The 26,909-nt window shown below is 36.0% G+C and overlaps 1 protein-coding gene across 11 annotated transcripts in view; it reads right to left on the minus strand.

Moving 5' to 3' along the window:
* Positions 1-26,909, minus strand: part of CEP128 (centrosomal protein 128) — a 489,572-nt gene that overhangs the window by 65,324 nt on the left and 397,339 nt on the right. For all 11 annotated transcript variants that reach the window (XM_072762163.1, XM_072762162.1, XM_072762169.1 and 8 more), the window contains one exon: positions 7,461-7,510. In XM_072762163.1, coding sequence (XP_072618264.1) covers positions 7,461-7,510 — 50 coding nt within the window. The remainder of the gene's footprint in view (positions 1-7,460; positions 7,511-26,909) is intronic.

Raw genomic sequence — 26,909 nt, forward strand, 5'->3', positions numbered from 1 at the left:
CTAGCCAATCAACTTCCATACCTTTGGACAAAGACTACTTCACTTTCAGGGTATTCAACTTTCCAGTTTTATTGCCATAATTTTGGAATTAAAGTTAAGTTGCTAATTTTAGGTAAAATAGAGCAATAAAATTTAATGGCCATTAAATTTTCAAGTGGAATTGATTTTACTGAGCTTGGTTCCCTGTTTTCCTGAGGCTTCTTGACATAGTAAATGGAAGTGTGCAAATCTAACAGGCTGAGACCTTGTTTGACCCTAATACAGACTGCTAACATTTCATCTCTGTTGAGACCCCATACCAAATTTAAGCTTGGTAAGCTTCTTCACCTTTTGAGAAAATAGAGATTTTAATAGGCCATTAAGTCAGCTAGTCCTGAGAGTGGCAAGTGTTGCCCAATCCTCCATCCCCCACAATTGCCCACATTTTGCTTGTTTATGTCATCACTTACAACACTTGTTATTTTTTTTTAAACACATATCAGAAAAAGAAATAGACATATAGTGATTTGCCTACATTTTTGCATCTTGGGAAGAGTATGTAGGTATGCATTATGTTTGATTTCTAGAATTATGGGAAGTTGCATTTTAAGTCTCATGGGTCATCCTAGGGAGGAGCAGAATACTGCATGTACCTTCTAGTTTAATAAACAGTCAATCATAATTTGTCAATTTATTCAAATTGGGACTTCTATAAATGTATCTTAGTATCTCCCAAGCAAATTAGAATTTCTGGGACAACTGAAGAATTGCTTTAAGGGATCCTTCAGTTCTAGAGAACCAGTGTTAGAGCACAGCATTAGACTTTACCCTTACTTCCCCTTCTAACTCAGGGACTGTTAGTAGCCCCTTTCTCCATTTTTTTTACCCATAATTCTTAAAATCCTCAAATCATTATGTGGTTTGAAAATACAGGCTATGGACATTCTATAGTCAGAAGAAGATGAAATGATTGACAGCAAAATTACAGAAATTATCCAGTTGGTTTGTTACTAGCCCAGTTTATCACATAGTTGTTTACCAGGGGGATTGGCCATCAATGGGTACTACTGAGATGTTAATGTACAATCCTCCACCAGGGCAATTTATTTATCCAGGTCAGATTTTTGTCTTTGGTGTGTTTCTTGCCTAGTTTATTCCCAAGGATGGTATCTGCTAACTCCATCCTGGAATTCTTTTTCACATAATAATACCCCTATATTAATATTAATTACACTTTCAAAAAAACTAAGAAATTCGAGTTTTATTTTTCCCTCAAACACTATGCTGTCATAGGTTACTCCATAAGTAGCTGAAATGAAGTAATGGCTGAGGAAAACATTATCTTCTCTTTCCACTCATTTCATATGCTTTTGTCTGAACACTATTGAGGCGACAAAAAACAAAATCAAACACCTGTCCTTCCACTCTAAAAACATTTCTAAAAAATCAAGTCCTTCAAATGGAAGGTTCCAGGCTATTTTTAAAGCTACCTGGGAGAAGAATTAAATATAATTATGGGTCATCTGAAAAACAGCATGTACGGTAATGCCACTTTAATATTCTTCAAGGGCATACATAGCTTCTGGAATGTCCCAGAAAAAAAAATATATACTTAAACAAAAAAACCAAACTACAAACCCGATGTTTTTAATTAAATGAAGGATTCAGTTCATTTCTAATGAAAATACTGATACTGAACAAAGTGTCCAGAAATACTTGTGACATTTCCAGATTCTACAAATGTTTCTTTTTTCCTCTTAAATAATAAGATTGATATTCAAATTCTTCCCATATAATCAATTTCATTATTGCCACATTGTAATTTTTTTCACTGTTTCACTATAGTTAGTAGCTAACCCAAGATGTAACACTTCTTTTAGCATAATCTGAACAAATCTGAATTTAAAATTATGGTTGCCCAGGTAAGGAGCAAGGAGGGTCAGATAGAGGGAGAGGGTGACTGTCGGAGGGCACAGGGACATTTACCACTTTATCCCAGTATGCAGCAGTCTAGTACCCAATAAGTGTAGCCAGTGTGTGAAATTAATATTTATGGAAGACCTGCCAGGTATCAAGGTTTGTTTCTGCGTTTCTTATCCCAATTAATCCTCTTAATAGTACTATAAAGTATTATTACCATCCCCAATTTATAGATATGGATATTACCTCAAAATGACCTGAATATGGCTTAGTAAAAGAGGAAGGTGAAAAGGAAAAATCATGTTCATAATCATCTAGTTTTATCTTGAGATAAAATGAAAAGTGAGATGACTGTAAGTCAGGAGAATGCAGGGGGCATATGCATTTTCCAGACACTCGGTTCAGTGATGGTCGTACATAGCAGTTTGAGGCTTTTCATGACTAAGCATCATACTCTTTTAGTGTAATTTTCACTCTGGGGTTCACAAAGCAAGGAACTGATGAAAGGTGAACCAGATAGGTTGGTACTTTAAAAAATGAAAACAAAACAAAACAAAAAAAACAGCAGCACCTACTATTACCAGTCATCACAAGTAAGGTTACAGTCACTGAATATTTCTAAACCAAATCAAGGAGAATGGGATCACCTTTTGTGTCTATTTAAAACGTTCCAGCTGATCTCAGAGTGGATTAAAGAAGGGATTTGCTTGTTTCAATGTACCTCAAACTCATATGCAAATAGGACTCTATCATGTATGTACTGTATATATGTACTATATCATACATTTAGAGTCAAAGACAATACTTTGTTTTTAAGAACAGCATACATGTAACTGCAAATGAAAGTCACACACACACACACACACACACACACACACACAACTGAGCCAGACAATATGAAGCTCCAGTGAAGAATTTTGGTAATTACCAACTGCTATAGAAATCGCGGTCAAATATGTTTGTCTTCATTTTTGTGATTCCTCTTAAGATTGAAAATACTCTTCTCACTGCTGCTTGCCTCCCTCACCACTACATTCTTTTCCTTTCCCACTGATTACTACAACTCATGCCAATTATGCACTTATTTACCTTTTGGTTCAATACTACATCCGAAGAAGTAGGGAGAAGAGAGAAGGATAGAGAAGAGGGGGGGTGAAAGCAGGTGTGTGTGGTATATACACAGGAATGCCAGAAATTAGGAGCCTTTCCCTCCTCCAAAATTTTTAAACAGAAAATGAACTCTAGGACAGGTATGGTAGTTGTTTTTTAATGGGTAGTGCTAAATAAATTTGAGTCCAGCAGGTAATACTTATTACTTTATTTGGTCAACAGAATAGTTATTGAGTACCTACTGTGGTGAGGCACTGTGCTAAACAGGTATCTGGGAACATGAAAGAGAAGAGTAGCTGCATAGGTATGATAGGAAATTATCACTTATTGTATGGTAAATTTTAATTTTAAAACATAAGCTCCTTAGCTTAGGGGATTCAATGATTTAACAAATATTTACTCAGTTTTATTATTTTTCCCTTGAAATATGCTTTGCCACATTTCATATTATTCCCTCCTGAAATTATTTTCTCTATGTCTTAGACCGCTTTGCAAGATTTCCATCCTTAGCTTGAAATTTAAGTGTGCGTGTTACCTATGCTTCTAGCCTAAATTTTCATCTTTTTATTCCACATACTTTCCCTGGGGGATCCTCATTGCTCCTATGATATTTTTTATTTTTTTTAAGTAAGGTTTACACCCAATATGGGGCTCAAACTTACAACCTTGAGATCAAGAGTTGTACACTTAACCTCCTGAGTCAGCCAGGCATCCCAATCCTATGACTTTTAGTATCATCTATATGATATGGAGACTAATTGGGTGACAACAAAATCTTCATGTCCAGTTCACAGGTTTTCTAAGCTCTAGACTCATGTACCAATCCTCTCTTGACACTGCCATCTGGATGTTTCAACGCACCCAAACAGAAAATATCAAAAACTGAACTAATCAGCTTCTGTTTCTCTTACTGACTAGAATGACCATCCATGAAGTGGCCCAATCAAGAAACCTAGGAGTCATTCTTAACCCTTCTCTTTTACTTCTTAACAACCAATCTCACAGTTCATGGAATTTTAGATCTTAAAATGTACTAAGAAACCACTCTTTGGGCAGCCCTGGTGGGGCAGCGGTTTGGCGCTGCCTACAGCCTGGGGTGTGATCCTGGAGACCTGGGATCGAGTCCCACATCGGGTTCCCTGCATGGAGCCTGCTTCTCCCTCTGCCTGTGTCTCTGGCTCTCTGTCTATGAATAAATAAATAAAATCTTAAAAAAAAAAAAAAAAGAAGCCACTCTTCATGCTCCCCACTACCACTCAATCCAGATCACTATCATCCCTTGCCAAGATCCCCACAAACGTCTGCTTAATTGGTATCCCTGGTTTCAATCTTACCTGCCCCCAATTATTTTGGACTTTACAGCCAGTTAGTTACCCATTAAAAATGAAGACTTGAGGGGTGCCTGGATGGTTCAGTCCATTAAGCTGCTGTGTCAGGCTTCCTGCTCAGTGGGGAGTCTGCTTCTCCTTCTCCCTCTACATTTCCCACTGCTTGTACATGTTCTTTCTCTCTCTCAAATAAATAAATAAAATCTTTTTAAAAAATTAAGATTTGATCATATTGTTCTCATGCTTCAAACTCTTAACTGGTTTCCCATATACTAAAGGTAAAATCCTAACTGCTTTATGAGGTCCTTTAAGCCTCTGTCTACCTAACAAACTCCTGTCTTGCCTCTCCTCTCTCAATGCTACATTCCAACATACCAAAAATGAAACTGATATTCTTTTACTTCAGGTCTTCCCATCTCCTTCACACTGCCTAAAACTTATCTTTACTCCAAACTTGCCAGGGCTAACTCCTGGTTATCATTTAAATATTAGCTTTTTGGGACACCTAGGTGGCTCAGATGGTTAAGTGTCTGCCTTTCGGCTCAGGTCATGATCCTGGGCTCCTGGGATCGAGCCCTGCATCATTTCTCTGTTGTTCACTCTCTCCTAAATAAATAAATAAAATCTAAATAAGGAAAGAAAGAAAGAAAGAAAGAAAGAAAGAAAGAAAGAAAGAAAGAAGGAAAGAAAGAAAGAAAGAAAGAAACTTCCTCTGGGAAGTCTACTTGGTTTGCCACTCTAACCTAGCTCCACCAAATAAAGGCAAGTGTTCTTATTATATGTTCCCAGAGTGACTTGTACATCCCTTCTAATATCATTTTTAAGTATTTCATTATAAATAGTTTATTATTATGTATCAGACACTTTCCCAGTGCAGGAAGGCATCCAGTAGAAGCAGCTTGCCTTTGGATCCCTAGCAGTCAGTACAGTGAGTGCCTTGCACAGAACCAGTGCTCAACAAGTATTTTTCAATGAGATATGAAACATCTTTTACTGGTAGAAAACTGGAAAGGGTATGGAAATATACAGACCCTTATCCTTAAGGGGGATGAAATTAAATGCAGAATGTCTGTTATACATAATTATATGATGATAACGAGTAAATAAAACTGACTCCAATTTGGATACATGGGGATTTGTTAACACTGTAAACTGGAATTAAATATTTAGCTCTCCCTTCTAGGATAATCTAATCCACACTAAACACTTCTAGAAGACAGTTTTATGATTTTATATTATAGATGAGAAAATGGGCATGGCAAAGTTAATTGAGTACTCAAAGTTGCCCAGAAGTAGAGCCAGTATTGAAATTCAAAGTTATCAATTTCCAATCTTTTGCTTTAAAAAAAAAAAAACTGTTTTGTCTTTGACTTCTCAAGGTTCTGTGTGATTATAGGACTTCAATCTAAATACTTTAGTAGTCTTCTGAAAACTATCAGCTGTGATATTTATAATTTGAATACAGAAATTCAGGAATATAGGTCTTTTCAGTGAATTTTCCTCTAGTGTTAAAATGAAAGGTTTTCTGTGATGTGTCTCTGTACTCTTATGCACTCTAAGAGGTGTCAGTTTCTTTGTTCTTAATAAGATGTTACTTCTAGGCACTAATTGCCACTACACAGTGCCAGCATTGAACTTTCCTGCTGCTGGACATTATACTGGATACTCTAAATCTATAAATGTCCATAGTTAGTTCGCTGGTACATTCTATTGCTCTTGCTGGACATTTTGGTAGAAAATGCTGCCAGTTCTTAATAAATATTTGAGAGGCAACAGAGGCTATTAAATTTAACAGGGTTAGTGGTTCCAACATTTGTATTTGAGAAAAATAAACTCAAAAAGGGTTGTACTATCATTTCAAAAGGCCATATATGTACTATCTACTCAATAAATGTGTTTATGTGTTATTCTGGCAAACATACAATGTATAACCAAAGTGCCTCAAAAAAGACGTTATTACTTTTTCAATATATACATTTAGTATACATGGACGCTTTGCTCTTCATAACTCTGATATTAATTTCTCAGACATAGACAGGGTGAGTATACATTTGAGATTTTTCCTAGCCCCAGACAGGACCAACAAGGCTGTTTCTTTTTAACTTGACTCTGACTCAAGATGTTAAAAGCATTTAATCTGTACAGAATTATGGCCAACACATGCCATTTTTATTAGGGATATAGAGCTATCTTCTTCTTCATTTTTAGATCAATAATATAATTTTCTTTTAACAAAGACACCATTTAATAGAAGAATCCCCAATTATAGAACATTTTCCTTGCTCTTTGGGCTTCGCTTGACCCATCCTTCATTTGCCAGAAGCAAACATCTTTACCTCTAAAGCATTCAAGCCAGCTCATTAGATCACTCTTCAGTCCTGCCTTGCAGCTTCCAGGCCCAGAGAGAACTCTAAATGTCCAAAGTATTTACTGTTCTTTATCCCCAGCATGATGTTAAGTGAATTGGTTCTGTCATGTGAGTATAACTGATTATGTTTCCCCTAATAAAGACAGACACTTGAGTTACCCATCTGCAAGTTAGCCCAATGTAAAAGGAAGAGAGAACTACCACTGTCAGATGCCAAGTTAACATCAATTGCTCATACTATGGAACTGTCAATTAAAATTCTAGAGTAATCTTTCAAACACGATTTTCCAGTCCAAGAGCCATGTATAAATCCATAGTGAATTAAGAGATATACAAGGTATAAGTCTTAAGCTCCATATATGAGTTAATATTCTTGGTTGGTCATTGGGGGATGACATTCATGGACTCAGAATCCTCTGGACTTTCACTCCAAATGTAGATTCCATGAATTCATCCTCATTCATCAGGCCTGTTTTGGGGGGAAATGACTGTGCAAAGATACTGCTTCATTTCAGTTCCTATTAAGCTATACCAAAGAATAAAGGTTCCTTTCAAGAGTAGCACCGGGACTAGGAGATTATAAATATTCTCAAACACTTCTAAGAGGAAGCAAATTCTAACTTGGGCTTTAAAATTCTGACGTATTTTTCACTCTATTTGTCAGTGGTCTGAATGTGATAACAATAAAGTCTATCAGCGTAAAAACAAATGTTTTTATCCCAAGGATACCTGCTCTATTGGAGAATTTACTTTACCTGCAGAGACTCCATTTCTTCATCTTTTCTGTGGGTCTCCTCCAGGAGATCTATAATAAGAAAGCAAAATACCCATCAAGATAATGTGAAAAAGAGTTGCCTCTTATTATCAAACCCAATTCAGGAAGGAGCTTATAAAAACTGTTGCCTGGAAAGAGAACTTGATGTTTAAGTGTGAATGTAAAAGAAATGCCCTCTGATCCTAGCTGATGAGATGGGACAGAACTCTGGACTCTGCCCATCCTGAGCTAGCTGAGAAGCCCTGGGAGGTCTTGACTCTGGTGAAGGTACCAGAGAATAAGGCCAACTAATTTACAAATCCAAAATCATATCAATATTTTAGGAATTTGGTCAACTGTTTATATAACTCTAAAGTAATACAAAATTTTCTTTAAAAAAAAAAAACTTTTTTCTTTTTAACAAAAAATTAGAAACAAACCATTTGTTCTTAACATAAGCTCCCAAGCCAAGTTCCACCTCCAGAGTCAATTTTTATGATCAAATTAAAACATCCCAGAATAATGGGTGTTATTAATGGAAGTAGAACACCACCTTAACTATAAAGTCATATTAATTATCATTTCACACTAAGAAGGTGGGAAGCATTGAAGCTACATCTGACCAAGAGCTTGGCATCATCTCAGAGAAATTAGTGGCTGGAAGGGAAGGTAGTCAACTGAAAACAGTTCTGTCTAAATACATGCATATAACCAGGGTATCTCAGCACCCTACATTAATTTACAAACTTGCTATAAAGGAAAATATATTTGGCAAGCAGAATTTTCTGCCTGCAGCTATACCACCCTGTGCTATGATCTTATTAGATCTCACAAACCTAAAGAGGGCTGGGCTGAGTCAGAAGTTGGATGAAAACAGGCAAGAAACACCTACAGCAGTGCACATTAATATTAGCATTTGCCTTGCTCTGTGATTGATATAGCTTACCAAGAGGGTGTGCTGCATAAAAGGAGAATATAACTCACAGAAATTCAATATATATCCTAGAAAGGCAAATGCAAATGTTTTTAGCAAGTGCTATACTACATACAGCAGGAAGCAAAACTATAGTGAGTAGCCGAGTCACACTGGTATATGTCATAACTGAACAAGCAATACGCTGCAACTTCAGGAGACCTGGCAGACGATATAACCGAGGGTGAGACTACATGGCTAATTAAGCTACAGAGGAATTGCAAACAATCCCCTCAAGATACAATGTACTGGGGGATCCCTGGGTGGCTCAGCGGTTAAGCATCTGCCTTCCACCCAGGGCATGATCCCAGAGTCCTGGGATCGAGTCCCAGGATGGAGTCCCACATTGGGCTCTACATGGAGCCTGCTTCTCCCTCTGCCTGTCTCTCTGCTTCTCTCTCTCTGTGTGTCTCTCATGAATAAATAAATAAAATCTTTTTATTTAAAAAAAAGATACAATGTACTGGAATTCAGAAGAACAGGTAATTTTTGCTCTGTATCCCATTGAGGAGCTGACTTTGGCTCTCACACCTTCCATAATCAGAGTTATGTCAATAAAGTGAGAGGAGAAAGTCAATGCATTCGGTTGTATTTTTAGAGGGGGTTTCTTGTTAGCACATCAGGTTCTTTAGCTATACAGAGATGAACTTGGAGGTGGCAGATTGTTTAAGTGTCTTCAAAAATTTCTCATCCTGAATCCTTATTCATTTGCATTGTGACACTGCAGCTGCTACTATCGGGAGGGAGGCCACACGCATCTACTATCTACATCTCACATCTGTGCTGTCCTCTTGACTTGACTTGCTAAATAGAATACAGCAGAATCTGTGCCAATCTGCACTGAGAGTTCTCACACATTTTCTTTTTTTTTTAAAGATTTTATTTATTTATTCATGAGAGAGAGAGAGAGAGAGAGAGAGAGAGAGAGAGACAGGCGGAGGGAGAAGCAGGCTCCAGACAGGAAGCCTGATGTGGGACTTGATCCCAGGTCTCCAGGATCACGCCCCTGGCCGAAGGCAGGCACCAAACCACTGAGCCACCCAGGGATCCCCTCACATTTTCACTTTTCCACATGGAACTCTGTCACCACTGTATGAACAAGCCCAGGACAACCTGCTGGATGACAAGGGTCCAGGACACTTCTCACCTAAGACACCCTGCAGGTTGCCTTAACTGGCATCCAACAAATGCCCAAGAGCATAGCTGTCCACTGGCCTGAAGATGACTACAGACAATTCAGAAGGGGAGCCCAACTGAGACCAGACAAACTGCCTAGTGAGTCAGGGCCAACCCCAACTCACAGAATCGTGACCTACTTCCATGGAATTGGGGGGTGGTTTGGTACACAACATTTGCTAACATACAGCAACCATTTGTTAACTATAAAAGAAACATTCAGAATTTATTAGAAGAATATCCAGACTCTACAGAGAATAACTGCTGGTCTGGGATGGTAGGGATATAAGCAGTATGAACTAATGGGCATTTTATCCTGGGTGTCTCTAGTCTTTGTGCCACTCCACTCCAGATGAGATTCTATAAAGAGTAAAGCTAATGAGCCTCACTCAGATCTCCTGCCTACTGCTTGGCTAGGTAAAAGGATAGAGCACCTCCACTGATAATCCCAAAAGGATTAGATGAAGAACAAAAAGGACAGTTTCTAAAAGAAAGATCAGGGTTCTGTTAAGAGAAGGAAGAATGGGTTATCAGGCTAAAAACAATAGTTTCAGTAAATTGTGTCTTCAGCACGACTCTTTTGAACAGTCACAATATATAAGTTCATACTGTGTTCCTATGTGAACCTGGCCATTTTGATACACAACTTCTGGATATTAGAAGGTTCTCTGAGCTAGACCCTTTGTAGTGAATTACACTGTTTAATGGTACATTGGACCCAGAGTGATGGATAGTGCGGGTCCATCAACCATTAAAGAAAACTGATCATGTTCCTCCAAAGTCAACTTGGTACAGCAAACACCAAACACCTTAGCTAAAACATAGCTGATAACTAATTGCTATTGGATCTGGTTATTTTTAAATTTCCAGGTGTTAAGTGCCATCAATTGTAAGAACTCCTGAAATTGTATGCCTCTCATTTTCAAAGTCAAAAGTCCAGGAGTTCTATATTTTAAATGCTCATTGTAGGAATCTTCTTGTAGTTTGTTGTTGTTGTTGTTCAGCTGTCCAAACTCAAGCATTCTAATTGGTATCAGCTTTGTTGGAAAAGCAGCATAACCTCTATGTATTGAAAACAGAGAACATAATTTTTAAATTGCAATAGTTCTATGAAGTTCTAAGAGTGACTGAACATCTTTAAATTTATAATTTTATCAGATTTGTGAGTTGAGTTTGATTATACAGGAGATCCAATACCTGCTCTTTCCCCTCTCTGTGCCCATGGTGTCCCTCCCTGTTTACAGATGTTTAGCTCCCAACAGCATCTAAGTTCTTCTCATCCTCTTCCACATGGCCTCTTCTCTACATTTAACTGTGAAATGTCTGTTCTGCCAGTCTTTGAATCATGTTCTGGGTTATTTACACTGATAAGGGTATTATCTGGTTGTATCCATTGGATGCGGGGAGCTCAGGGAAAAAGATCCTCACCCCAGGCACCTTAGGCATAGGGAACCGGAACAGGAAAGAGGAAAGAGGAATCCCTCTAACATTTGACTTTGAAAACAAGAGGCACACAATTTCAGGACTTCTTACAGTCAGTGGCACTTAACACCTGGAAACTTAAAAATAACCAGGCTGGGCTCTAGGAGAACCAGGAGAGTCAGAGGAAACTGAATTCCGATCCTTAGAGAGACAGCACAACAAAGAGCCTTGTGGAGATACAGCATAGAAGCAACAGTCCGCAAAATGCCTGGGGCATATGGGAAAGAAATTTGTTTACTAATCAAGAGTATGTTCTGGAGGGGCGGGGATCATTGGGCGACTTCTCTAAGAATAAAACAGCTAAACAGCTGGCCGGCACCACTCCCCCCCCCGCCCCCCGCCCCGCTACTCCCAGCCTAGACACACGTGGACACCTGTGGGAACCAGCGAGGTGTTGATGCCTGCTACCTGACTTGCTAACAGCATGCCCTGCCAGTGTTCTCTGGCCCCTCCAGCTAGGCCTCAACTCAAGCCCAGAATGGCTCCAGACGGGCCCACTAACAACACAGGGACCACACACTATCCACAACAGGCAAAAATTGGTAGAATTTCTCTCTGTCTAAAGCCACAAGCTTATATTGGCCTGGTGCTTTCAAGGCTGTATCTTCCACTACGCCAAAGCAACTTGTACAACAGCAAAGCTGGTAAAGAAGAAAGCAGAACCAAGAGACAGAAATAACAGGCTGAGGACAAGATCACCCTTGTCTGAAGCCCACATAATCTTGAACTTCGAACTCTCCTCGCTCCCTCCCATCATCTCTCTTTCTCTTCTCCACTTCCTTCCTTCTTTCTCTTCCTTCCCTTCTTGTTTGTACTTAAATTAGGTTTAGCTGGATTGCTGTCAGTTTTAAGTCTCTGGTTGTATGGCTATACTGAACCTTCTTATCTTTATTCAGAAAGTTGGGAGAACTAAGATTTGGCAAGAATGTTCTATTCTGCAGTGAGCACTTCATTTTACAATAAATAAAGACATGAGGCTCAAAGAAGGCAAATGATTTGCTTAAGATTACCTAGTTAATCTAAAGCCACAGCTAAAGCTTTGCCTTCCTTGCATTCCTAGAGCAATCTTCTACGGTATGTATCATACGTTCACTTGTACCACTCAGTACTTAATTGTATCTTTCTTAATACTGTTATTTTTAAAGATGCACATGTTTTGTATTCCTTTGATTTCCTTTAGGAGTTCTCTGATGTCAACAATCAAGGCTCCGATGTCTTCATACTCATATCCTAACTACTTCCTTTTTACCTTTATTGCTTAACTTGGATCCCCAAAATTGTCTTCTCCACCTACATCACTGCTCTGTGCAATTGCTCACTTGTTAGGTTCTTTGTTCAAGTACATGCATTTGGGATGATGAATAGGATTATTAACCTGTGCTGATAAAATATGGTCACTGGGCTTTGCTGAGAAGCAACTACTCTGCTGTGACCACAAGATGAGAGAATACAGGTGAGACCTTTGGACAGCTGACGTGACATATGCTGTGACAACAGAGTGTGATCAGTGCACCTCGTTATAATGAGCAATCTTGTTGTTGTCTGATCTTAGCAGCTTTAGAACGAATGATCATCATGGAAAAAGTTGAAGGGCTGCCCTGCTCCCTTGCTCACCACTGGCATGTTCATGTTTTGCTTTATTATTCTCTGGTTTGCTGTTCAATATAAATAGCAATTCAACTGCCATGCAAATTGCTGTGGCTAAATGTGCTTCCATCAACATTAGTTAATGAAAGTTTTTTTGTTGTTGTTGTTTTGTTTTGTTTTTGTGTGTGTGTATGTGTGTGTGTGTGTGTGTGAAAAGGGCAGCAGTCCTGTGTATTTTCCTTGGACTGGCTTCAACTCTTTAAATGAGCTGATACTAACTCATTATGACATACAGTCATTAGAGGGGGCAAAATCCTATTTAAAAAGCAGGCCATCATGGATAAAAATTGGAGAATCTGGCTGTGTTTTGTTTTGTTCCACTTTGCATTTCTCTGACCCATCCAGGGTAATATATCATGACCGTGTTTTTGGCTAAGACAGTCTTGTACTACTTCCTTCACAGTTTTCCCAACTAGTGGTCTGGCTGTTTAAGGAGGTTTGACACTTTTTTATGTTGATTCTGGTTCCTGGTAGCTGAAGGATCAGAAAGGTTGTTTGTTTGTTTATTTGTTTTTAAAAGGAGAATCATGTTCAGCTGTACATAAGCAATCCATCTATCTAGCAAGTTGACCCTTCACAGAAAAGTTAGAGATCAAGTTTAGAAAGGAGTAGATTTTTTCCCCTTAACCTTTACTATAAGATATCCATATTATATAACTCTACCCAGCTGGTAATGGACAGAAGGTTATAGAAGCAAGGGCTTCAGACACAGCAACATTTATAACAGCAACACTGGACAGAGGAGCACTGACAGCAGAATTTAGCAAATTAATGGTTGCAGAGAAAAGCATCTAGCTTCTGGCCTCTATACCTCACTTAGTAATCTATGCTTCTGTTCAGTATTACTCTATGTGCTGACATTTACCTAAAACAATAGATAAGTAAATTCTCAAAAGAATGTAAGCTTTTTAAAAAATAAATTTGTGTCATTTGTCTTTGTGGGTGGCAGTTGCGGTCTAATAAAATTAAATAAAAGAGCACCTTACAACCCTTCAGAGGTCATAAATGAAGGACAGAGCCTCCCACAGTTGTATACTAGATATTTGAGACACTAGCTACATGCTAAAGACAACGGCCAATTTCTGTTTTTCTTCTTTGGCTCCCCAGTTATTAGAATCACTAATATTTTAGGGACAGAAGGGACCATTGGAATAGCCTAATCCCAGGGTTTTCACTCTTTTTTAAAACCTTTTTAAAAACAAGTAGAATTGTGTCTTATGAATGAAATCATACACTTTCAAATGTATATTATAAATAAATACAGTACTTTAAAAAGCTGAAACGAGGCTTCTTAGGTAAAAGCAGAAGGGAGGACCTGGGGGCCGGCCTATTGGGGCTTCATTCCAATCCTGGGCTTAACCTCTGTGGTGCTATGGTGGAGCTACAAAGCTCCAAACTACGTCATTTAAAAACCAATGATCTAATCCAACTTCCTCACATTTTGTGGATGAGGACTGAGTTCCCAAGGAGCAAAAGCCTTTGTCAATGTAACACAGCTAGTTACAAAAGTAACACTTTTGTGCAGGAACCTGAGCCCAGGGCTTCTAAACTGGATGTGGGTCCAGTACTTTTTCCCCGCAAAAAACCAACTATTCTCCTTTGCCTTTCAAGATGTATTGAAATGACATACTATTCTAAACTCTATCACACATGCTTATCCATCATCCAGTGCCTCCCCAAACTGAAATGAAACTCTGCTAAAGCAAATTGTAGAACAACGGTTTATGAGAAGACCTATATAGTTAATATAGTTAATTGCTGTCCAAAATGAAATCCCTCAACCCTGGGAGAGGACATCAAAAGATGTGGCTTTGATGGAAAGCAAATACTTAAAACATTTGAAAAGGCAGCTGTTTTTGGCAAGGTGTGCTCCACAGAATGTGCAGAATATCTCACAAAATAAAACAACCACCAAAAATCGGGTTAAATGAATGGCTGGCAGCTGAATAGTTCCTCTGCTTAACATAATATGTATCAGCAAATGCTTTTTCTGTTCTGTTATACTAGTATAGGTAAACAGGATAAATGAATAATAATACAACGTTACATTCGCCAAAATACCTTGAAAACAACCAAATGTGTGTTGCAAGTGTGTGTTTAATTAATATATGTAAAACACTTAAAATTGTGCCTGGTACTATATATGTTAGCTATTATTATTATTTTTTAAATTACCATTCAGTATGCCTGCCAAAGTCAGGAAAATGTGTGAAAAATAATCAGCTGCATTTTAAAACAAATAAGCAAAAAAAGCCCTCAAGTATACTGCTTTTAGACTCTATCTATGATGGGTAGCTATATTACTTAGCACTCCGACATATCTACTGCCACCCACTGGTACATATCTGGATATACCACAACAAGTTAAGAGTTTTCTCATCAGGACTGACCACAGAAAACACACAGATTAAAATGAAGAACAACATTCAAAAAGTATGGCTATCCTCTGTGGTTTGTCTCAGACGCTGAAACAACATACTGGTCTACAGATGGAGCCCAAATAGTCCAATAAATGAAAGGTTTATAATCCACTGTCTGTCTTGGGTATGTGGTGAAACATCCAAATACAGGTACTCATGTTTTATTTGATGTCAATTCATTTCTGGTGAAACTTTCCATCTTGACAACTTTAGAGATTTAAAACCTCTTCTCCGCAAAACTGCTACCCTACAGAAAACAACACAGTAATCTACCCCATTCCATCTCATTCTTGGCTCTGGCTTTGGAGAAACACCAAAATGTAGAACAAAACATTGAGACGCAGGCAACTGTTAAGATTTTTTGTCATTTATTAGCAACACAAGCATAGAAAGTAAGAACATATTCATTAGCAAGTAAGTCACTGTTCTATATTGGTCTGAGGGCTGCTTTGGTCAATGAGACTACATGTGACAATTAGCAAAACGAGCAAGAGAAGCTTATTATAATCTGTTGTAAACACCACTCTATGAATAAGTTTCATATGCTCACATCTAGCCATAAAACCATGCTTCTTCCTGCATATATTACCTCTAAAATTGGGTTCACCTAATAGGAAGTTTGGCTTTTATTTAAATTCCTTAAGTTGGAAGGCAGTTTATTTTAGATTGTGTTCTGGCTCTAGGCTCATAAGATGTAATTGAGTATGTATTTTTGGGCTCAGAGAAATTCTAGGTATATGACTTTGTTCTTCAATCATACCCTGTTTACGGAAGTTACAAAAAGTTTGTGGTGGTTTCTTGATGCACTTACCACTAAACTGGGCATTTCAGATTTCTGGGTCTACCCTACACCTACTCTAAATATCACAAAGTTCTAAAAACCAAATACTCTTGAAAGCAGTGAGAGAGAAATAATACTTTAGTTTAAGGGGGAAAACAATTAGAATGCTAGTGAATTTCTCATTAGAAGCCATAGAGGTTATAATACATTTTTTAAATGCTGAAACAAAAGAACAGATAACTCAGTATCCTGCAAGCACTAAAAATATCCTTCAAGAATTAAGGAGAAGTTGAGACATTCCCAGGAAGAAAAATTAAAGTACTTTGTTCTCAGCAGATCTACACTAAAACAGTGACTATGGAAAGTTATCTAAAAAGAGAAGAAATGATAAAAAAAAAAAAAAAAGAAACTTAGAAGATGAGGAAGAGAGAACACAGTAATAAAAAAATATAGAAAAATCCAATAAATTTCCCTTCTCCTATTGAGCTTTAAAATTATGTTTGATGTTGAGACAAAAAATTGAAACACTATCTGACAAGGTTCTAAAGGCATATAGAGGAAATAGTTCGATTACAAACATTTTTAAAAATTTATTCTTTTTTTAAGAGGCTGCATATCCAATGTGGAGCTTGAACTCACAATGCTGAGATCAATAGCTGCATGCTATACTGACTGAGCCAACCAGGGCAAAAAAACATAAAGAAAGAAATTTGCTACACTTTAGTTAGATGACAATACCAGTAGACTGTGACAGCTGTGTATGTACAATGCAATGCTCACAGCAAGCACTTAAAAAGCTACACAAAGAGATAAGCTAAAAAATATAACTGATAAAATGAGATTCTAGAAAAGTTCTGCTCAAATAACCAACAATAATGGTGGGGGAGGGATGCCTGGGTGGCTCAGTGGTTTAGCGCCACCTTTGGCCCAGGGCATGATCTCAGAGTTCCAGGATCCAGTCCCACATCGGGCTCCCTGCTTGGAGCCTGCTTCTCCCTCTGCCTATATCTCTGCCTCTCTCTTTGTGTGTCTCTCATGAATAAATAAATAAAATCTTAAAAAAAAAAATAACGGTGAGGGAAAAAAACTACAGAGAAATAAAAAACACAGAAAACAAAAAAAAAGGCAGACTTAAGTCCTAACATTTCAATAATTATCTTATATGAAAATGGTCTAAATATACCAACTAAAAGACAGAAATTACTAGATTCGATTATGACTTCTCTGCCATTAATCTATGACATGATCCAGGGACTCAACTATATGCTGTCTATAAGAAACTCACTTCAAATATAATGATTTGGCAGGATGAAAGTAAAAACTAAAAAAGGTTATATCATGTAATCACTAATGAAAAAAATTAGGAATGATATATCAATATGAGACAAAGCAGATTTCAGAGCAAAGAAAATCAATGGAAACAAGAAAAGGACATTATATAATAAGAGCTAATCTACTCAGAAGACAGAACAGTTCTATATGTGTACATACTAAATAACAAATCTGCAAAAAAATGATGTAAAAATTGATATAACTAAAAGAAAAAATAAAAAATTCAAAATTAGAGTTAGAGATTTCAACATTCCTCTCCCAAAAAGTGATTGTACAACTAGACAAAATTATCAAGGATATATAAAAGCACATAGAGGATATATTTAAGCATAAATATAACAGGAAAATCTCTAAACATTGGAAATTAAACAATATTAAAAAATCAACAGGACAAAGAGAATGTCTTAAGGGAGATTAAAAAAAAATCATGATGAATAAAAACAATTGTGAGACACAGCCAAAGCAGTACTGAGAGGTATACCTATGGCATTAAATGCATGCATCAGAAAAGAGAAAAGGTCTTAAATGAATACTCTATACCTCAAGAACTGAAGAAGAGAACATAATAAATTCCAAGCAGCAGAAGAAAGGAAATAAGAAATAACAGAAATCAATGAAATTAAGAATAGGAAAACAAAAGAAAAAAAATTAATGAAGCAAAGAGCTGCTTCCTCACACAACTCAAAAAAATTGACAAACTTTTAGCAAGACTGACCAAAGAAAGAAGGACTGTGACAGAAAGAAAGGGGTGGGGGAAAATGACCGATATGAGGAATGAAACATGGGATATCCCTACAAATCCTGCAGATATCAAAAGGATATTAAGGGAAGACTATGAGCAACTCTCCATATATAAATGTGGAACATGGATGAAATGAATCACTTGTTTAAAAAGCACAAAGTACCATAACTTACCCATACAAAATACATAATCTGAATAGCGTGTAAGTATTAAGGAAATTGGATTTGTAAGTGTAAAAAAAAAAAACTCCCAGAAGAAAAATATTCAAAGCAGAAGGTTTCACTGGTGAATTCTACCAAATATTTAAAAAAGAATTAGCACCAAATTTATAAAATCTGTTCAGAAAACAAACAAACAAAAAAAAAGGGAATATTTCCCAATTCATTCTATCAAGCTAGTATTACCTCACTACCAAAAATGCGCAGTTAAAAAAAAAGGTAAAGTAAAAAATTGCAGCTCTCTCCTAAAATACAAGATGCAGAAATCCACAACAAATATTAGCAAATAGAATTTAACAACATATAAAAAGAATTATATATCATGACTAACATTTATTCTAAGGGTGCAAGATTGTCTCAATAGTCAAAAATCAGTCAATATAATCCATCATTTTAACAGAAGAATTACATAATCATATCAGTGTATAAAAACCACTTGGCAAAATTCATAACACATTCAAAATTTTTTAAAAATCAGAAAAAAAAATACAAGGGAATTTTCTCAACCCGATTAAGATTGCCTACAAAAAAGCCTACAACGAGCATTATACTTATGGTGAAGGATGGAAAGTTTTCCCCTCAAGATCAGAAATAAGGCAAGAATGCTCTTTCTCAGGGAATTTTCTCAACCCGATTAAGATTGCCTACAAAAAAGCCTACAACAAGCGTTATACTTATGGTGAAGGATGGAAAGTTTTCCCCTCAAGATCAGAAATAAGGCAAGAATGCTCTTTCTCATAATTCTTATTCATCATGGTTTGAGAAGATCTTTCTAATGCAATAAAGCAAAGAAATAAAAGGTATACGAATCAGAAGTGCTAAAATAAAAGTGCCTCTATTTGCAGATGATATGATAGTTTTCACAGAAAATCCCAAAGAATTTATCTAAACAAAAACAAAAAAACAAAACCATCTTTTTGAATCAATAAGTTGAGTTTAGTGGAGTCACAAGATTCAAGATAAACATATACAAATTGATTATATTTCATCATATTAGGAATGAACATGTGAAGAACAAAATTAAAAATTACAATACCAGTTGAAAAGACCTCCCCCCAATGAAATACTTAAGTGTAAACTTAGCAGTATATGTAAAGGACTTACTTACACATGCTGAATATTACAAAACAATGGTAAGACATCTTGTGTTCATGGACTGGAAGACTCACATCATAAAGATATCAATTCTCTCTAAATTGATATAAAAGTTCAATACAGTTTCTATAAAAAATCCAGCAATATGTTTTGCAGCTAAAAACAAAATTCTAAAACCTTTATGGAAAAAAATGGAACCAGAATAACTGAAACAGTTTTTAAAAAGAAGATAAATTGGGAGGAATCAGTATTCAATTTCTAGGTTTATTATACAACTACAGTAATCAAGACTGTGGTCTTTGTGGAAGTAAATACACACAGATTAATGGAACAGATAGAGAACTCAATTAAAGAAACAGAGAACAGATCAGTGGTTGCCAGGAATTAAGTGGTTGCCAGTGAGGGTGGAAGGGAAGTCAGTGTGGCTATAAGAGGCAACAAAAGGGATCTTCACATGGTTGGATATGTTCTGTATCTTGACTGTATCAATGTCAATATCCTGGTTGTGCTATTATACAACCATTTTGCAAGTTATTTTTTTAGGGGGAAAAATGGGTAAGGAGATCTTTATATATTATAGGATCTCTTGAGACTCTCACAACTTTATGTGAATGGAAAATTATCCTCAAAATAAAAAACTCAATGAAACTACTGTTATTTAACATAGTACTGGAAGTCCTAGCCACAGCAATGAGACAACAAAAAGAAATAAAAGGCATCCAAATCAGCAAGGAAGTAGAACTTTCACTCTCTGTAGATGATATAATAACATATGTAGAAAGAACAAAAGACTCCACCATGTAACTGCTAAAACAGATAAATGAATTCAGTAAAGTCACAGGATAAAAAAAATCAATGTACAGAAATCTTTTGCATTTCTATACACCAATGATGAAACAGCAGAAAGAGAAATTAGGGAATCAATCCCATTCTCAATTGCACCAAACACAGTAAGATACCTAGGAATAAACCTACCCAAATTGGTGAAAGACTTGTACTCTGAAAACCTATAAAACAATGATGAAAGAAATGGTATATGACATAAAGAAATGGAAAAACATCCCATGTTCACGGACTGGAAGAACAAATATTGTTAAAATGTCTATATTACCCAAAACAGTCTACACATTTAACGCAATCTCTATCAAAATACCAACAGTATTTTTCACAGAGCTAAAACAAACAATCCTAAAACTTGTATGGAACCACAGAAGACCCCAAATAGCCAAAGCAACCTTGCAAAAGTAAAGTAAAGCTGAAGGCATAACATTTCCAGAATTTAAGTTATATTACAAAGTTGTAGTGATCATAACAATAGAGTACTGGCACAGAAATAGACATACAGATCAAGGGAGCAGAACAGAAAACCCAGAAATGAGCTCAGAGTTATAAGGTCAATTAATCTTCGACAAAGCAGGTAAGAATACTCAATGGGGAAAAAGGCAGTCCCTTCAACAAATGATGTTGAGAAAACTGGACAGCAACATGCAAAAGAATGAAACTGGATCATTTTCTTATACCACACACAAAAATAAATTCAAAATGGATTGAAGATCTAGCTGTGAGACTTGACACCATAAGAATTCTAAAATAGCACAAGCAATAACTTCTTCAACATGTGCTATAGCACATTCTTTCTAGATATGTCTCTGGAGGCAAGGGAAACAAAAGCAAAAGAAACTGTTGGGACTTCATCAAAATTAAAAGCTTCTGTACAATGAAGGAAACAATAAACAAAACTAAAAAAGAATCTAGAGAATGGGAGAAGATATTTGCAAATGACATATCTGATAAAGGATTAGTATCCAAAATACATAAAGAACTTATAAGACCCAACATCCAAAACAAACAATCCAATTAAAAAATGGGCAGAAGATATGAATAGACACTTTCCCAAAGAAGACATCCAGATGGTCAACAGACACATGAAAAGATATTCAACATCACAGATCATCAGGGAGAAACAAATCAAAACCACAATGAGATCATATCACACCTGTTAGAATGACTAAAATGAAAAACACAAGAAACAAGTATTGGTGAAGATGTGGAGAAAAAGGAACCCCTGCACACTGCTGGTGGGAATACAAACTGGTGCAGCCATGGTGGGAAGTAGTATGGAGGTCCCTTAAAAAATTAAAAACAGAACTACCATATGATCCAATAATTCTATTATTGGGTATTTATTCAATGAATATGAAAACACTAACTCAAAAAGATAATATGCATCCCTATGTTTACTGTAGCATCATTATTATTTATAATAGCTAAATTATGGAAGCAGCCCAAGTGTCCATCAATAAATGAATGAATAAAGAAGTAGTTATATAGGGGCACTCAGGTGACTCAGTGGTTGAGTGTCTGCTTTTGGATCAGGTTGTGATCCTGGGCTCCTGGGATTGAGTACTGCAAGCAGGCTCATCAGGCCTGCTTCTCCCTCTGCGCCTATGTCTCTGACTCTCTCTGTGTCTCTCATAAATAAAGCCTTAAAAATAAATAAATAAATAAATAAATAAATAAATAAATAAATAAAGCCTTAAAAAAAAAAAGAGGGGTAGTTATATATACTATGGAATATTACTCAGCCTTAGAAAAAAAATCTAATTTTGTCATTTGCAGTGACATGGATAGAGCTAGAGAGTATAATGCTAAGTGAAATAAGTCAGTCATAGAAAGACAAATACCACATGATTTCACTCCTATGTGAAATGTAAGAAACAACATAAATGAGCAAAGGGGAGAAAAAAGAGAGAGAGAAGTAAACCAAGAAACAGACTCTTAACTATAGAGAACAAACTAATGGGTCCCTAAAGGAAGGAGGGTGAGGGATGGGTGAAATAGGTGATGGAGAAAGAAGTACAGAGTGCACTTGTGATGAGCACCAGGTGATGTATGGAAGTGCTGAATTATTATACTGCCCACTTGAAACTAATATTATACTGTCTGTTAACTAACTGAAATTTAAATAAAAACTTATATTAAGTTCAGAATGGCTTTAGACAGAATAACAGATAATGGATATTAAAGATAATTGATTAATTATTTCTTGAGGTCAGTACCTCAACATCTGCCCTTTCCTGTCCATCCTCACTGCAACTGCCTTAGTCCACATAGCCATCTTCTCTTTTCTAGACATCTATGATGACACATATTTCTAAAGCAAAGTATATGGGCTCCATATTGTTCTACCACTAAAATAAAAGAAACAAAAAATAAGAATAAAACTCTGAACGTGCGAGGGAATACAGAGCATGAGCTTTGGGGTCAGCATCACTTGGATATATAATCTTATCCACCTACTCCTCTTTCCTTCACTCTAAAACGGGGACAAAAATACAACATTATGTAACTGCCAAATAATTATATGAAATAAGGTACATAACTTTTCCAATTAATAGTAATTATCATCATTATTTCATCACATCTGTATAAAGATATCACAATAATTATTAATTATGAATATAAACTGTGTTTATTATTAGATAGCCCTGCTTTTGCAAGAGAGAAAATAATTAGGTAAAACTGCACATTGATAAAGATCTTCAGTATTTTCTTGGCTACTGTATTCTGTTCTGAAGAGAGACTATACAATATTATTCCCTCCCCTTCTCATATCTTGTAAATTAGAAATTAAGTCCTTTGTTGATCTGAATTTATTCCCATAAATCTATATAGTAGAATGCTGTGAAATATACTATGTAGTTTTTATTAAATCCAAAATGGATGCTATAGAGGGAAAGTTTTACTAAAACTTTGAGAAGAGCAGTGATACCTTCAAGTTCCATAAATTTCACGTCAAAAGCGTGTTCTGAAATTCTCATTTGAATTACTACAATAGTGTTTTGGCTATGTTCTCTACCCTCAGTGTCTTATCACTCAATCTTTCTCTTAGACTGCCCTGAATGATGAATCTAAAACAGATATGCTTATGTCACTCTTTGTTCAGACATACTGGGGGCTCTGAACTACTTACACTGTTGGATTCTATCTGTGCTGCCATGAGTGATTGATTGGCCATGACTTCCTAGAGTGTATATGGTCAACTATTCTAAGGTTATGCCTGAGCTCAGTGGAAAGAAGGTCTTAAATTCAGTTTTGATGTCTTCCATGAATATACAGGTAGGGGAGAATAGTAAAATGTATATGTCTAGTATTTCCCATGCAGAGATAAAGTCCAAACTCCTTAGTACATTTTTTTATAAAGGATCCCTCCACAGTTTACTTCCAAGACCATTATCTTTTGTCATCACTTCATTATCTCCTTTATATTATCTATAATGCCCTTCCTGAACATCACTAATTAGAAAATATCTAACCATTCTTCAAATCCCAGCTTAACAAATATCCTCTGCTTGACTTTCACAAACCGTCCCATGTCCAAACAAAACTCATATTCCTGGAAATACTGCTTTGGCTTGTGTGTTTCCAGAGTACTACTTTTAAAATTATTTATTCTATTATAGTTAATAGTTACACACCTGGATCTGTTACCAAATTCAAACTCTTTAAGTACCATTCATTATCAGGAGCTTTAGCTCAGAATAGAGTATATGCTACAGAAAAATTTGTTGAGTAAATGATTTTTAAGAAAACCATAAAAGTTGAATTTCTTACGAACATTCATAGAGTAAGTAGAGAAGACAGAAGAAATATTTAATCCTACTTTGCTGTATTCTGGTCTTCACGTTTATATACGATGATATCTGGAAAGCTGGAGAGGTCAAGGGTTCACTATCTTGGGCTAATATAAAAACATAACAGACTTGATATATGTTCCTCAAGATAGGAATATCAGATGACAAACCAGATGATACAAAATAGGGAAATACTATTGGCATTTCAAAATAATTATTCTGAAGTTATAACTAGAATTTACTTCATTAAATTTTATATTATTCTTCTATATTTTATCTTTTTCTACTATCTCTGAGACAAAAGGGATTTCCTATTCCTGGCAAATCTAGTCATCTCTGCAATTGGGATAACTTGACAATTAAGATAATAATGGTAAAACCCATGATAAGCCAATCAGCAATGTTCAAGTTCATGGCCAAGTTTCTATTAAGCCCATTCAAAGAAGGTATGGTTTAGTCAATATGGTGGAAAATACCAGAATGACAATCAGGAGATCTGGGTTCTAGTTCTCCTCCTGCTGTTAGTTAATAGATTTATTAGAATGACCACTTAATCTTTCTTGGCCACAGTGATTACATCAATAAAATAAATAGAGTAACCTAGATTATTGCAAAGATCCCTCCAGTAATTAAACTTTAAGCCCTGTACTTAGGTAAATTGCTGCATGGTCTCCACATATTAGTTGTTGTCTCTTAGTTGAGTAACGATTATTCAGAATTAATATAGATGACAATCATCTCACCAAAACTTTTTAGAAACCCAAACAGATTCTTCACTTAGTTAAGTAACTATTCATATTGTTAGGACTGTTTATATATAATGAACATGTGACAAATTCATTTTCATTTACCTCTAATATCTATCTGTTTTCTTTTATACCAAGGTAAATACACTTCAGATAATTACAAATCTTCCATTTTTGTTCTTCAAATCCTCACAATTATAATAATTCTTCTATATCTTCTTATTCAGAGTCTTTTATACAATTCCAATAAACAAATTAAATCAACCATTTTATCTGGAAGTAGAAAAACATCACAAAGTGGATTTTGAGACAAATGAAGATTTGTAACACAAATATTTTCATTTGCCAGATCAGTTTCTTTCCTTGTCAGTGTCAAGGCAAAAAAGCAAAAAACCAAAAACCAAAAAACCCCAAAAAGACCAAGAATGTCTTCAACAGCATTTGACAGGCATTAGACCTTCTAGAGGGCACTTGAGCATACCAAACCTGGTTCATGAATTGGTAGGACTGGGATTTTAGTTGTTCTAATCCTTTATTATTAATGAGAATTTTAAATGTATGTTTCATTTAAATAGAAGGGATTAAGAAATACTCAACTAACTGCTAACAGAAAAAGTGAAAAGTAAACTAAAACAGTCTCCAATGTAAGATTATACCATAAGAAAAATCTTAAATAAGTGTTTTCTTTGGTGTTATATTCAGATAGCAAATAATTTTCATGGATAATCTTACATACAGGTCATTGCTTCCTTTAATTAGTAACTTTTGTTAAACATAAAGAAAGCTTTAAGTTATTTTTAAAACCGATTACAATTGCCTAGTCCATTAACAAATTGTCATATTAATTTTGGCCACATTGTACTGCCTATCCTTAAAGGTTACTCAATTCATTTTCATAGATTTTAATTAAATTTTCTTTTCCAATTAGGGTTGATCATGAAACAGTGACAGAGGCATTCTGTCTTTTTTGCTTCTGTCATTTTGACGGAAAAAAAGGACCAGAAAATGCAAAAGATGTGGATCCCAAATTAGACAGTGATGACTTGTAGATATATTCAAAGAATCCAGGCTCTGTGAACTCCACCAGCAAACTGACTGAATCAATTTCACATTGCCACCATACTTCTGGAAGTCTCTTTAAAATTCCTATTTCCATCAGCAGCTTCTCTTACTTGCATTAGCTGGGAACTGTACATATAATCATAACTGACAGGCTAGAGGGAGTTTAGGCTTATAAAACAGAGAAAGGAAAGGAAAATGCTCATTGTTTAGATTCCCTAAAGTAGAAACTGTTATCTTTGTTTCGGAAATAGAATGTACTATACTTGCAGTCCAATCCATAAGGTTTAGGCAAGTCTACAAAGCTTGTAACAGACTCAAGGGTTCTACTCTCAAACAATGACCTCTTTTCCTAGCATTTTCATATGTTTAGGGACCACATATATACAGAGAGACCAGAATAACTTGGCTCTTGAACACTGTTATTATGTATATATTTGTAACACACAAACACACCTGTAAAAATATACATATATACATTCATTCATTGTCAATATACATATACATATGTGTATACATGTACATACACATATACACATGAATACGTGTAGGGATGTGTGCATGTGTATGATCTCTGTTCAAATGCCATCTTGTCAGAGAGGACTCTCCTGATCTAAAAAGATCTAAAACAGCACTTATATTCTTCTCTGCCTTCATAACTCCCTATACTCTTACCTGGCTTTGATACTGATATATATATATATATTCATTAATATGAAAGGCTGTATCTAAATACAAACACATGTAGCTCATTTTAAAAATAAATAGGTGCTATAAAGAAAATAACTATATACCAAGAAAAGACTGAAATTGCATAATAAATATGACCAGTTACAGGGTAACCAAAATAACACAAAATTAGAGAAAGAGGAGGAGGAAGGAGACAGAATGAGAGACAACAGCAAAAGATAGATGGGAAGGACTGCTATTCCTATAGCATTTCCCCCTTTTCCCAAAGTAGATCTCATTTTTAAGTCCTGTCCTCACATATGCAACCATTTAACATGTCCACTGGCTCTCTCTCTCTTCTGTTACAGCTCTCCTCCCTGTAGTCTCAGCTCCAGTCCTACTTGCTTCTCTGCTCTTGTATATGCCATTTACTCTGCCTCAGGGTCTTTGCCAAAACAGATTCTTCAGCCTAGAAC

Source organism: Vulpes vulpes, chromosome 6 (assembly GCF_048418805.1).
Source record: "Vulpes vulpes isolate BD-2025 chromosome 6, VulVul3, whole genome shotgun sequence".
NCBI classification, from domain to species: Eukaryota; Metazoa; Chordata; class Mammalia; order Carnivora; family Canidae; genus Vulpes; species Vulpes vulpes.